At 41.8% G+C, this 13,931-nt stretch overlaps 1 protein-coding gene across 1 annotated transcript; it reads left to right on the forward strand.

The window, feature by feature from the left end:
• The first annotated feature begins 524 nt into the window (after nucleotides 1–524).
• LOC144143385 (uncharacterized) lies at nucleotides 525–12,644 on the forward strand. The gene is made up of 4 exons (XM_077675149.1): nucleotides 525–965; nucleotides 5,596–5,870; nucleotides 9,002–9,171; nucleotides 12,166–12,644. The coding sequence occupies exons 1-4, from the start codon at nucleotides 525–527 to the stop codon at nucleotides 12,603–12,605; spliced, it is 1,326 nt and encodes a 441-aa protein (XP_077531275.1). The 3' UTR covers nucleotides 12,606–12,644.
• Nucleotides 12,645–13,931: the final 1,287 nt, after the last annotated feature.

The following is a 13,931-nucleotide window of genomic DNA, read 5'->3' on the forward strand; positions in this document are numbered from 1 at the left end:
CAAGGAACTGTTACTAGAGACGTTTTCCCTCGAGAATGTCGCGCCAAGCTAGCACAGACAATGTGACTTCACCCTAACTCCCGGAAACATCAGGTTGACGCCCTGAAAATTGCGCAAATACTTGCTGTCATTTTTATACGCACGCCAAGGGACTTAAAATAACAATGTAAGGTACCGTGAAAGTTCGCCAAGCTTTTGGAAGTTTGTTTAGGAAAGAATTCGTAAACCTCTTTTGAACAAGCAACGTTAGCAGTAACTAAAGGTTGTCGTCCTGAGAGTGGGAGTCCAAAGAACTTTACGATAATGGTGTTCAACGCATTCGCCTTGTTTTCGCAAGACGTTCGCCTAAAAACTAACATATTATGCTGGAGTTTTCTTGTTCCTCGAGATTTTGTGCACCCACTCAACCACTTTATAATAGCAGCTATGAACATTAACATCGCTTTTGGTATTCCCCTCTTTCAACGTTTGTGGTTTGCTCTCTCCATTCTCGCAGGTGGCGAACAGAGAAGTTAGAGCTCAAAATGACCTCTGCAACCATTCTGGAGTCCATGGCCATGAATAAAGAGGCAGCCAGGCATGGAAGCCATGCGAGCGAAGCACTATCTGAGATTGCTTCGGCCATGCTCAACATGACAGCAGACGCCTTCATTGAAGCGACCACATCTACCTACGGAGGACGGCGTCGTTCGGGAAATTTCTCGTCTGCAAGAAGACAAAACCGGAATACCGTCATGCGTTCACAGTTGTCTGTTGCCATCTACATCCTGGATCTGCTTAACGCAGCTTACATGCCAATAGTTATCTACTTTGGTCTTATAGGCAACGTCCTCTCTCTGCTGACGTTCCTCTTCACATATCTAAGGAATCGGACATCTAGCCTTTACCTGGGAGCCCTGGCTGCCTCAGACTCTGGTTTTCTCATTGTTCTTTCATTCGCCTGGTTCAGTGAACGAGGAATAAACGTGAGTAAATAATTGTTCGTTTCTGCTGACACCTGCCCTTATGGCAGGGAATGACTGTACCGTTTTGGCCACTCGGGCCGTAAAACCTCGGGGCACTCTCCTGTTTCCACTGATATCGTTTCCATTGTTTCCTTGAAGTTTGCCACCTGCCGCGCTATTTTGCTCCTTTTACCTTTCCACTTCACCAGATAGTGAGTCTGTTGTAGTATACACGTGCACCTAGCCTAGCAGGCAGTGTCGGCAATCGCTCCACCCTCCGTCTTTCTCCCTTTTGCGCTTATCCGACTTCCGTCCAAGCTTCCTATATCTCCCCCTTACGTCACATAAGCAGCTTTGCCCAATCATAAATCCCATAATATCCTTTCACATCAGAGTCGAACACCGGAAAATTATCCGCATCCTCCTATTTGGTCTCTCGGACTCCGCCACAGGTTTGTTACAATCTGCTCGCCTGTATGTAATGTGCTTTTTTGTGGTAATCAGCACTTTCCTACCCGAGGAAGTGCGCACCAGGACACTATTTTCCGAAATTGCAGATAGCTTTCCCTGAAGAGCTCTTAAAATGTCGATCGAGATATATTCAACTACTGCTAAACCAAAAATACTGCAGCAGTTCTGAAAAGATCTTATTTTATTCCTCTAGGCAATTGTGCAAAATGGTACAGGAATGCCTGTAGCAACCAAGTGGCGCTAAAGTTCCAACCACGAAATGAATGTGCTAACAGAAAAACGCTATTGAAATATATGTAATCAGATGCAATGAAACCAGATATTTTTAACTATCGCGGGCCGGCTGTTCATGGTGGTCCAAATAAGACAAAAACTGGGGTGGCGAATAATTATAACAATTAGTTATATACGTTCACTCTGGCAACACAAAATCTCCCACAAGTAAAGTCAGTCGTTTCTGGTGGGAGCACCGGTCAGAAAGTGAAATTTCACTTTGCATCCTGAACTGAAACTGACCATTTCAACAATCAATGAAAAGAAAAAGTCAATATTTCAAGGTAACAAAACAGCAGCGTGGTTTACAAGTTTGTACGTTCGTAATTTCTCCTCCGCCTATCTTTAGTGTTATGATTTTTTTTATTCGTTTAGCTGAGGACTAAAACACGGCTAAGTAGTTTTGTTTACATTAAGCGTTAATATGTTGTTTAAAAACTATTGTTCAATGTTTGCAAGTTGTCAATTGGCGGTTTGTTCTAATTTGTGAATATCCGACCCATGTAGTAGAACCGCAGTGTCGTCAGCGTAAATTATAGTTTGCGCTTCATCTAAGGAGTTAGGTAGATCGTTGACGTATAATGCGAATAAAATTGGCCCCAAAACAGATCCCTGCGGTATCCCGTGCGTTACAAGTAGGAATTCACTCACTGTATTTTCTATATGCACACCCTGCGTACGCTCGTGCAGATAGCTTTGGAAAAAGTTAATTGACGAAGCTCGAAAACCATAACAGTTTAGCTTTTGAAGAAGTGTATTGTGGTCAACCGTAACGAAGGCTTTTTTTACGTCCAGAAATAACCCAATGAAACGTTTGCCGTCATTCAAAAAGTGTTTATTATATTTGTAACGGTTGCTACAGCCGTGGTAGTAGATTTACTTGGACGGAAGGCATGCTAGCGAAGCGCTAAGATGTCGTGTTTTATTAGGAATACTAAGACTCGTTTACCTATAAGTTTTTCGTACAACGTGTTATTGGCCTGGCTACGGAAAGAGGCCTATAGTTTTCTAAAACATTGTAGTCGCCACTTTTATGTACAGGGGTCACCTTAGCTTTTTTTTTAACAGGTGAGGGTATACCCCAGCCTAAAAGGCTGCGTTAAATATTTTCTCTTGGTATGTACTAAGCACCTCTGCATTTAGTTTTAACATTTTCACCATTACCTTATCATATCTCGCTGCTTTGCCCGTACAAAATGAATGAGTGGTTGAGCTTATCGCGGGCGCAGTGATGTCAATGAAAGCAAACGAGTTAGCAGTTGCAGCTGGCAGTCTAAGATTGGCTAGAGGACGCAGTCTCAAGGCCAGATTGCGGCCGATGTTCCTAAAATATTCGTTGAAGCAGTTGGCAAGGTTTATTCGGGATGAAGCGTAAAGAGCAATATCTGGAAGGTTACGCGTGTTTGACTTTTTCTTAATTTTTTCCTGATCCCTTGACAACAGACGCACCACTTCTTTTTTAGAACTGAACTAAATGGTGGTAAAATACATTTGGATAGATCAATTTTTACAGGCCAAAGTGAGGGCAAAAAATGGGCTTGGTCCACTGAGAAGAAAAGCTCCTGGAAATGTTTCTGGGCAAAGGCATGGTATCGTAATTTATGGTAATTAACATGCAATCTGTAGTTTTTTTTCCTTGAGCCAATCACACCTATGGCTATCCTTGGAATTTGCACGGAAAGGTTTCGAATGTTACTTCAGGTATTACTAATAACATTTCTGGTTAGTAAAAAGAAGTGTTTCAGTTCAAGAACGCACTTTCCGATGGGTGCGGTAATTAGCCACTGACTCCCCCTTATCACAGTAACCACGAAATATCCGCTATAGGGTTTACAACAGTGTTTTTTGATAACGAAATACTATCTTAAAACAAAGACGTAGCGGTGGGGCGTGCCGAACTGCCTGTCTTATGGAACAATTGGTTTGAAGAGAGAAATCTGTTGAATTTTGGTGTAAGCTAGGCCCTTTTTAAATAGCCCAACACCATGAACATTTGGTTTCTCTTTTCTGTTGAGTGATTTGTTTTTTCCTAAGAAGCGTCTAAAGTGCCCCCAAAGTTCGCATTGTACCATGGAGGTATAGTCGATGGGGAATTTTACACGTTATTCTTTTAGACAAAGTAGTTTGCTACTTTTATTCCACAATATGCTTAATATTCAGCGTATAATCACGTTTAGTTCGCTTTCTGCATCTCGACAGAAGTTCTAAACTTGTACGTACTAAAGAAGCAAATGTTGCTGTTCGAAGTGGTCTTATTACACTCTATGTGTCGCCCTCTGAAGCTTATGTTTGACGTTGAATGCGCCTGTCTAACGTTTCCATCAACTTAGGCAGTTTTGTGGCAGATAAACGAGGGTCTTGGCGGTGAAAGCGGTATGTCCCGTTAGGTGAACAGTACGGGAACGCCCGAAGTTTCTCTTTAAAAGATTGTGACAGGTAGCTTGAGGTACAAATAAATTTGGCACTGCACGTGCGCCATTACTTTTATTGTGAAAGCGCACCTAGCATTAAGGCGGATTCCATTGTTAAAAACAAGCCCAGTCCGGTGATAATGAGGAGAGGTGGTAGAGAAAGTCACCAACTCTCTTTTGCTTTAGTGACGTCATTGTACGTATCAAAAATACTACGCTATTTGTTAATGAGACGTAATTTTCATTCTGAAATAATGCAAGGAATCCTATGCACCCCCTTTACGTTTTGTCGCTCAGCTTGGCACACGTCTACTGTACTTAAACGCCCACACACGGTTGTATTTCTCCAATGTCAGCATCTCTTACGGTAAAGTTGATTTATTTGCATTTTTACCCGAATTGCTTGAAGTTGTTCCGGCTGCAGTGTAATCGTACATCTTCCTGCTTACTTCAGACAAGCACTTTTAACGCGGAAATTTTGAGGTTAAAAGATGGCACCGGCCATCATTAACACGTGGGTTTTATCCAGTCTCCCGGGGCTCACAAATAATATTCCTTTAGAAGACACGCTCCTCGCATATTGTTTGCGGTCTACACGATAATTTTGTTGCGAAAACTTGAATTTCCCTGTAGGGCCTTTGGTTTGTTCTTATGTTAGAATATTGTCACTGAAAGTTATATTTGACGGAAAGAAACACATTGCGTAAATTAAATTCACAGTGTCAGTGTAGTTTTTATTAAATTAGTGATGTGCATAAGCTAATCTAAAATTTCTATCGGTACGGCAGAAGGTAGTTGAGCCCAACTAAATATTCAGCCCCAACTCAGTATTCACTGTCTTTTTATCTTCGGATAAAGAAAATAACAGAAATATTTCTGAGCAGCGTCGGCCCACGCAAAGGAGGCAGAAAAAAATTTGCAATTCGAATGGGCAATCTGAAAAGAAACACGAGCTAATGTGCGTAAAACGCAAATCTCGCGAAGTGGGAATGCACTAGTGAAAATTACGGATAAAGACGACATTCTCTTCAAATTGTCCTAAATAGCACGAAAAGTATTTTGTGATGCTCAATCTGCGTTGAGGGTAGAGGCGCGTCTTATGTGCTTTTGATCGCCATGTCTCTTTTACAGACTTCTGCTTCGCCCCCCCCCATCCCCTAGTGCGTAATTTAATCTGTAAGTTCATTCAACCTACTACTATTCGCTTAGACCCCTGATTGTATTATACGTTTTACACACCCAACCCACCGGGCACCATTATAAAAAGTGCTATGGCGGAAACGCCGGTTTGTTTGCGCACCCAAACCTTGACGACTGCAGAAATTATGGCTGTTTTGCCGTGTTATTTTGGGAATTTTTCGGGTGCGAAAAACAGCACTTGTGCGCTCATGTTCGGGAACACCCAAAAATTGCCTTCATTTGTTGACATAATTCAAACAGCTGATGCATCCAGTACGCTTAATGATATTTTTTCCTGATGTTAATCTTCTCTACAGGTTTACCAGCAAGGGTTGTGCCAGCTACTGGTCTTTCTCTCTTCGGCCTTCAGCTGCTGGTCTGTGTGGTTGACCGTAAGCTTCACTGCCGAGCGCTTCGTGGCCGTCCGCTACCCCCTTTGGAAGCTGCAGACAACCTCAGCAAAAATTCGGCCGCGGATGGTGATCGGTGCGACGGCACTGATGAGTGCTGTCTTCAATGCTCACCTTCTCCTTTTTGTGGGTGTGAACGATGGAGAGTTCCCAGAGTGCAATCTTCATGCTGAGTACGAAAAGTAAGCACTGTTTATACTGGTGTGGATATTCACATTTTTTTCGGTATAATATGAACGCACGAATTTTTTTTTTATTTCGGAAGCCGCTGGTGAAACGTATTTTATTTGTAAACAAACTACAGGTGTTTACAAGGTCATAACAACCTATGAGGAAGAGACTGATTCAGTTTTATTGCTACATTTGTTCGGCTGCCCGAAACGTCCGGGTGCTTTATTATATCCCGCCGTAGACCACAATTGTTGAATCCATAAATCCGCCCTGTTTTGCCGCAAATACCACACCACAGGATTATGTATTGTAGGCTACCAATGCCTCCGTTTCCTAGGAGACAATAGCCGACGTTACAAGCCAAACAAAGCTTAAACTTTAAGGCGGTATAAGGAAATTGTGAAACAGTCGTACATTGTTTATAATTTTAAGGGTGTCATGTACACGTATAAAGCTTAATCAGCTCCTATTCCACGATACAACTTCATATGTTACTTCAAAAGTATCTAGGTTAGCACTCGGCCTGATGCTTTTGTCAGGTTTTAAGGTATGCTCATTTCATAAGGCCTGTAACTTAGAAAATACCAACCGGTTTCCGCAGATATTTGATGACAAGATCCTGAACTTCCTATATTGAATTTTGTATGTACCACATTCGTGAGCGAAAAACAATTTATTGCCCTGTGGGCCAAGTGAATCTTGAGGGTTCCCAAAGCACAAAATGTGTTCCAAAACTTGTTTCTTGTTAGTACAGATTGTCCATGTTCCTATAAAAGACATTGTACCACCGTAGGGAACACCTGTAGCGAGAAAAAGTAATATCTGAACAACGCCACGAAATAATGATATTCTTGAAGAAAACGTCTATGCACTTAAGTTTTATATAGTTCCGTTTAGTTTAAAAAAAATCAATCATATGGAGCTCATGGGCCACGGTAGCAATGTAGTGGCTCAAGTCTCTACGACTATTGCACGGCATTTAGAGGACTTAAGAGGTAGTTTCACATAATACGAGTATAGGTAAAAGATATCCCGCTTAGAGTTTTAAATGTTTTTTGAGCAATATCTGCAAGGTAATTTTTAGCAATCATAATGGCAAAATGTTCAAGCAAAACAAATCGATGTATAAAGGCAGTACCACCAATGCGCTCATTATAAAAAAAATGCTAAATTTACGACCAACTTTAAATTGGACAGACACAACTGGGTTTTTCAGTGAAGTATAAGAAAGTTATTTTAAACAATTTTGCGGGTAATAGTTGCTACGAAAAACTAGTTTTAATGTGTTTCGGGCGCTACAAACAATCATAACTTTGCGAAAAAGCACGTTGGCCTCGTTTAATTTGTACTTGGGTTTTTTCAACGCATGGAACCTTTTTTTACGCTCCTTCGCTATAACAGTAGAGTTTTCCCGTAATGTGAACCCTCAAAAGTGAGAACTTCTTGCTCGCCGTTGATGCCTTACTAAGTCACACAGGGCGTGAGTTGCAACATCCCTTTTTTATATCTACATTGCTACTCCATTGCTAATTCAATCAACACAGGCAAAACACTTTTTCGAACAACGTGAGTTAAAAATACAGCTAGAAGACAAGTTTTAAGGAGACTGAGGAACCAAATTTCGAAGAGGCGGCTCCAGCCAATACACCTGCATTTATTTACTCCTTAAATGTACTTAGGGAAATGAAGTGGCATGATAATATAAGGACCCATTATTTCTTGTCGCCAGAACTATTGTCGCCGCTTAGGTGTAAGAGGGAAAAACATCACGCATTGAGAAGGATAATGTGACGAAGTTAATGGACGATTCTTGAATATTTTCAATAGAAACTTCAAATTAGACCAATGAGGCCTCCTGAGGAACGACGGTTTTGTCGCACACCAGGCTCAGGTGGAGGCGAGACATCCACATTGAAGCAGTTGCGTATTGCACAGCAGTAACCTTTACAAAATAGTGAACTTTAGTGCTAAAAGATATATATTCGAATGCGAAAAGCAGTTAAGAATGCCGTAGCATCTACCTGACAGGAGAAACAATACGGTCGCATGGTGAGTAGAAAATAATTAGGGCTCAGCTCTGTTACCAGGAAGGGTCACAAGAATAACTAGAGTGAAATATATTTATTGAGAACTTGAATATTTTGAATATATCTATAATATGAACAGTAACAGTTTGTACTGCAAGTTCTCAGTAAAAGGTAAGTGTTTAAAAGCCCGTTAATTAGAACGCGAGGTGCATTCGCCCAGCATACTTCAAACAACGAGTCCCCACGCCGGAAGCTTGGCGCCTTCCGTACGGCCAGGAAAACGGCCCTGATGACTGCACACGATGTAGCGTTGGCACCAAGAAAGTGAAAAAAAAACGATAGAAAAACTGAATCAGGTAAAATCGTACTAGTACGCCCAATGGAGATCTTTTAGAAGGAGTCTTTTTTCGATTACGTCTACGCAACAAGAGTTCACGCTGAGGTCACGTTAACAGCTGGCATTCATCAGGTCAAAAGCCTGTAACCTGTCACTGCCACTGACCACGTGGAAAAGTTCTGATGAAGCAACAGTGTGGCGATCGCTCGCAAGTAATGACTGGTTCAAACACCGTCCGTGTCTTCTTGAGTTTTGGACAACGAGAGAACGTGGACTTCCCCTACATTCACTCATTCGAGAAAAATGTGCTAGCTTTTGTCTTCAAGCTTGAGAGCAGCGTTGAATGGCAGGCCTATTCAAGCCTTCAATTGTTGACGTGATCTGATATGCCATAATAGCTTTGTGCGGCATTTTTGCTTCAGATTCGTTAGTTCGATCTTTTAATAATTCAAGGTAAGGTGGTGTCCTGTTAGAGTTCTAAATAACCACCTTTAACGCTATTTAAACCTAACAAAGAGAATATACCCTAAATATTGAAAACAAATCTTCACAAGGTAGGCAGCACTGGTATTATGGAAAAGAATAGCTTCTAGCTACGGGTGCATCAAGAACCTGTCGTGAGCATAATAACAAAGATGGCCATGGAGGCGAACTTTTTATGAGAAATCTGTGAATGTTCCTGCTTCGGAAGCCACGGCTTTTCGAATATTTACAATATGAAGCCTCGCTCTTACACCTTTCCACAACGTAATCCTTGCTGTCTTTTCTTTCTTTATAGCGTTCTCTACTACCTGAACATTCTGGATACTGCCCTCACGTTCATTGTGCCATTCGCGCTCATAGCTTTCATGAATTTTATGATTGCAAGATCGATCTACTTGTTCTACGCCCGCTACAAGTTGCAGCGCCGCACATCTGGCCACAGCAGTGATGATAAGAAATCCTTGGGTAAGATGCTTTACACATGATTTTTTTTATGACTATACAAAGCAGAACATCAAAATCTGACTTCCTGTCACCTAAATCCTCCAGAATTGTTAGTGCAGATCCTGCTGTGTAGTGCGATAGGGACTGGGTGGCGACTAGAGAGGCTCGTGGGGCCATGGAAAGCAAGCGGAGGTTAAGACGGCGGGGTTAATAGATCCAGCGAACACGAACACAGAAGGAGAATAAAAGTGTGTAGAAGGAGATGACAGGGTTCGAGTTACAGTAAATGATGGTTACGCAGAGGGCTGTAAGATTGAAGTGGGTGATTGTGGAGGGGCGACAAGAGCCGTAGAGATAAAAAAAATTATGGTGGGAAGGTGGAAGTATTGGTAACAGATGAAGAAGAGTACGGAGGGTTGGATAGCGAACTAAAGGAGGAAAGCGGACGCTGAGAATGGTGCAGAAGTCGCCCAAAGGTGTATGTGTCAGGGGAATAGAACGCCGTTTTGAGTTTAACAGCCTCCCAACTACATGCCATGCCTAAATTATTCGGCACAGAAGGACAATGAAACGTCTATAGTGGAGAAGTGGTGGAAAAAAAAACTAATCAAGACAACAATTTAGAGTAAATGTCTGAATGAAGTTGCCAGCACAAGGCCAAATAAAAAAGATGGGAAGAACAAAAATAGTGGTGATGGTGAAGGGCATAAAAAAGGAAAAGATGGAAAGGGAGTAAGGCACAAAATACGAGAAGGAGGGAGCACCAGATAGTAAGAGGGAAGCAAGATAACAGAAGAAAGAGAAAACTGCACCGCAGGAAGTCAGGGCAGGGAGGGAAGGGGAAAGGAAAGTTCAAGAAAAGTAGAACTGGCCAGAGAAAAATCTGAAAATGATTTGTACAAGATAAGCATGAAGCCGAATGATTGGTAGTAAAGGCGACGGAGGAAGGACAAGGTTGAATGAGGGAGTAGTGGAAGAATAAAGAGATAGAAGAAAAAGGACAAAGAGAGAGCGAGCGAACACCAAACGCCATAAAAGAGAGTAAATGGGCGGGGAGACAGGAAGAGGGGGAAAACACAATGCGGAAACGAGATAAGGGCACTAAATAGATCAATTGGATGAAAGCAGGCGGTGATAGCGGGGCGAAATGCTACAGGACAGATGGTTTTGGAGAAAAGAGAGAAGCAGCATTGAAATGCGATGACGAAGGTAGCAGTGGGTAGCATGTGAGGGCGAAAAGTTTGCGTCTGGGTTGGAGAAGACACAGCGTTGGGGAGAGGAGAAAAGGAAATGACACAAACGTATAATTACGAACAGGGAAGACTAGAAAAGAAAGAAAAAAAAAACGCAAGGGAATTGTATGATCTAAACGTTAAGAAAGAGTGATGGTTAGAAGCACTTGATAGCAGGAAGCTAGGCTTTGCCGAGCGGCACAGCAGCCTATGACCGGTGGTCGTCTTTTGCATCTAAGAAAGAAAATACCTAGCGATATTTTCCGAAACAACTAAGTCTATAAAAACCATCTGGTCAGTAGGTTTGAAAAAAAAGAGATAGATTCCTACTTTTTTCTAAATTATATTCTTGTTTTAGCGGCTTTGATTTACCGGATCTTCTAGGGACCCCAAAAAGTAAAGAGATTTTTTATATCAAAGTTAGGCGTATGCAATCTGCCGTTACTTGAACTAAATTGTTATTTTCGGAAGCAAGCCGCCCTCTCCGGCCTGATGGTGAACATTTCCACGGTGCATGTAGGCGCTATTAGGAGGGCGAATGCTTTTTTTTGCGATGAAGCAGCGGTAGAGTTTGCGACTAATAATTATTCCTTGTTAACGTGGCCGTTCAGTTTATTTTTATTTTCTATTTATAGATATTTTATTGAGGTCACATTTAATTTTTTGATGGTCGCTTCAGGTATTGGAGTCCTAATAATAATTAAACGTGCACTTTGGGAGGGTAGTTATAAACCTGTTTAGCTACTTGCAATGCCGCTCTTGAACGATACAAAATAAGTGATTTTAAAACAACATTCTCATATAATCATTAGCATATTTTTATTAAAATATATAGATTTAATTTGCTTTTTATAGGTCAAAATTCTATTTTAGCCCAGAGGAAATGCTTCTTTCCACAAGGGGTTCGGTGTAATGTAAAACAATAAACAAGTACTTGTTAGGCATTGTATTTTTGGAAACGGGTGCTTTTGGCTATATTTTAGTCGAAACGTGTTGTGGTAGGCTGTCTAAAAGAGACAATTGTCCTCAGATGAACTTTTACAATTTTACTAGCCGTCAGATTAACTAAAAATATAGAAGACTCAGCTGACCTAAAATGTTTTGCTCACACTGCTTATTTATAGTACGTTAGAAAAGTTTTATTTTCTGAAACATCGAACAAAAACGTTAAGCCAAGCCTATATAATTAAAACAGGATCGTATTTGAACGTTTTCGTTATTTTTGCTACAGCTATACGGTTTCTTGGGGACAAACATTTACTTAAGTGTGTTACTGTAGAATAATCATATCTTAAGTCCTATTTTAGTCAGATTCAAGCTGCGTAAAAGCGTGTTGTCAGCTTTTATTGGGTTATTTGGTAGGTTCATGCCATTCGATTTGGCTGCAAGCCTGCCTTCATCTGTGAATGTTTTTTGTATAATATTTAATAAATGCAGATGCCTTCGAAAATTTTTGGAAACCTCGGCCGTTTGCTCAACTAGACTAAGAAGATTATTCTCAGTATGGTGTTTAAATTATAATGCAAGTTAACCAAAAAAAATGTCTTTGAGCAACACTTACGTACATAATGGCAAGAATTATTCAAGCTTTACTTGAGCGACGCTCCTAATAAAAACAATTAGCCTTAGTGGCGTAGCCTAATTAATGTGCACATCGAATGCCTCCAAATTTATACTGCCATTACGTACAACAATAATGAGGCTGACAATAGGAATGCTAGTAATTGTACAGTTTTTCGCCGTATAGCCAGGACAATAAAAATTGTAATCGTTTTACTTTCAGCTACGACATCTTCCAAAAACCAGAATGCAACAGTGGTTTCTGTGGATGGCACGACAACAGCGACGAGTGGCGGCGGAATCCCGCATGCCACTCAGATAAGCGTTACTCGAATGCTGCTCTTAGTCTCAACAGTCTTCATGCTGCTCAACCTACCAAGCTACGCGATGCGGATCTACGTTTTTGTGCTTTCCCTGAGACACTCGGAGACCGATGTGGAGGTCAACTCGTTGCCTTTTGTGCTTCAGCGCTACTTCATGCTCCTGTACTACACAAACTTTGCCATCAACTTTGTCCTCTACAATGCCAGTTCCAGAATGTTCCGAATAGCTCTCTGCGACTACTTGCGTGGGCGGTGGAGAGCCCTGCGGGAGTCCATTGGTGCAATGCGGTCAAGCTTAGGGAGGTCTTCTACGAGCCAGAACGAAGACATTGTTATTTGAGGCCCCGAAGCCCTGCTGTTGGCGAACATTCAAGACGTGCTTGGACGGTAACCGGGGAATGGCAAATTGCACATTGAACAGTATGCTTTGCGTTTACACACCAAGGTGTACATATCATTTGAGGACTGTTTTATGAAATATCTCTGTTGTACCGAAATGTATAGAGCTTCACAAATGTCACGTTTTGCAAGTTTGGCCCTTGTGCAACAAATACTGGGAATACATTTTATGACAATGGATACTCGGGTGGTGCTATCTGGAATCGCTTTTTAGAGCGGTGCGACATAGGGTGGTCCTGTATTCACTACCTGAATTTTTTATTAAAGCCAAAGCTTTCTTAGTGTCACTGATGGCGTTCTGTGGTTAAAAAGAGCACCCATTTCAACATAAACAGGATGGTCGACCAGAAAGCCCGATATAAGATCTCTGGACACATGCCCGTGCGTGATTCTCTGGGCTTGCATCGGGTCGAAACGCTTACTTGAAAACCGCGAAAAAGGAACCATTCTAGGCTTTTTAGTATAAGCATCAGTCACAAGAAAACGAGTAAATATTTATCTTCTAAGCCATGTCTCGATATATGTTGAAATCGTTGGTGGAGGAGTTTTTAGTGTCCGAAAAATTGTTGCATGGACGTGCTTCGTGCTCTATTTGGGTCCTCGAACGTTTGGTGATAGATTGGACGCACTTTCTGCTAAGCATGGGCGCACTTTTAGTTTTCGCACTTTTGTAACCTTTCTTAGGATGTGATGGTAATTTTTTCTTCCTTCCTGATTTTTTTTTGCTTTACCTCTCACACGTGAAATTCAGTGAAATATATTTCGTTGGGAGGTATTGTACAAGGGAATGATATTGCTCCGCAGAAAAAACCGCAGTTTAGCGTAAGAAGCTTTTGAAATAAGAACAAAAAACTGGGGGAGGGGGCAGAGTCGGAATAGCGGCGCGAATACTGTGCAAACCATGCAGCTGGCGGCCCCAGCTAGCTTTTTATTGGTTCAGAGAGGTTCATGTGTGGTTATGCGTGTAGTCCCGGCGAAGTTTTCTACGTGGTTATGCTTGGGGACTCGGGGAATTTTTATGCGTGGTGTCATCGTTAGCACCCAAGAGAGAAATGAACACATGGTCATTATATAATTTACAATTTACGCGTGGCTGCTGGCTTTGCGGTGAAGCTGCAATAATGCCGGATGAAGCAGCCGGACCAGCGTTTGCCTAAACGTTTAAAGCAAAGCTTTATTACTTTCATCCAGCGATTTCGTGGAGAATGCGCAAATGACCTGCTTACCGGAGTCACACCCCCGGCGGCACACCCCTCGAAGCGCATCG

The sequence above is a fragment of the Haemaphysalis longicornis genome, unplaced genomic scaffold (genome assembly GCF_048455015.1).
Source record: "Haemaphysalis longicornis isolate Haplotype H1 unplaced genomic scaffold, Haemaphysalis longicornis Haplotype H1 scaffold_6, whole genome shotgun sequence".
Lineage (NCBI taxonomy): Eukaryota > Metazoa > Arthropoda > Arachnida > Ixodida > Ixodidae > Haemaphysalis > Haemaphysalis longicornis.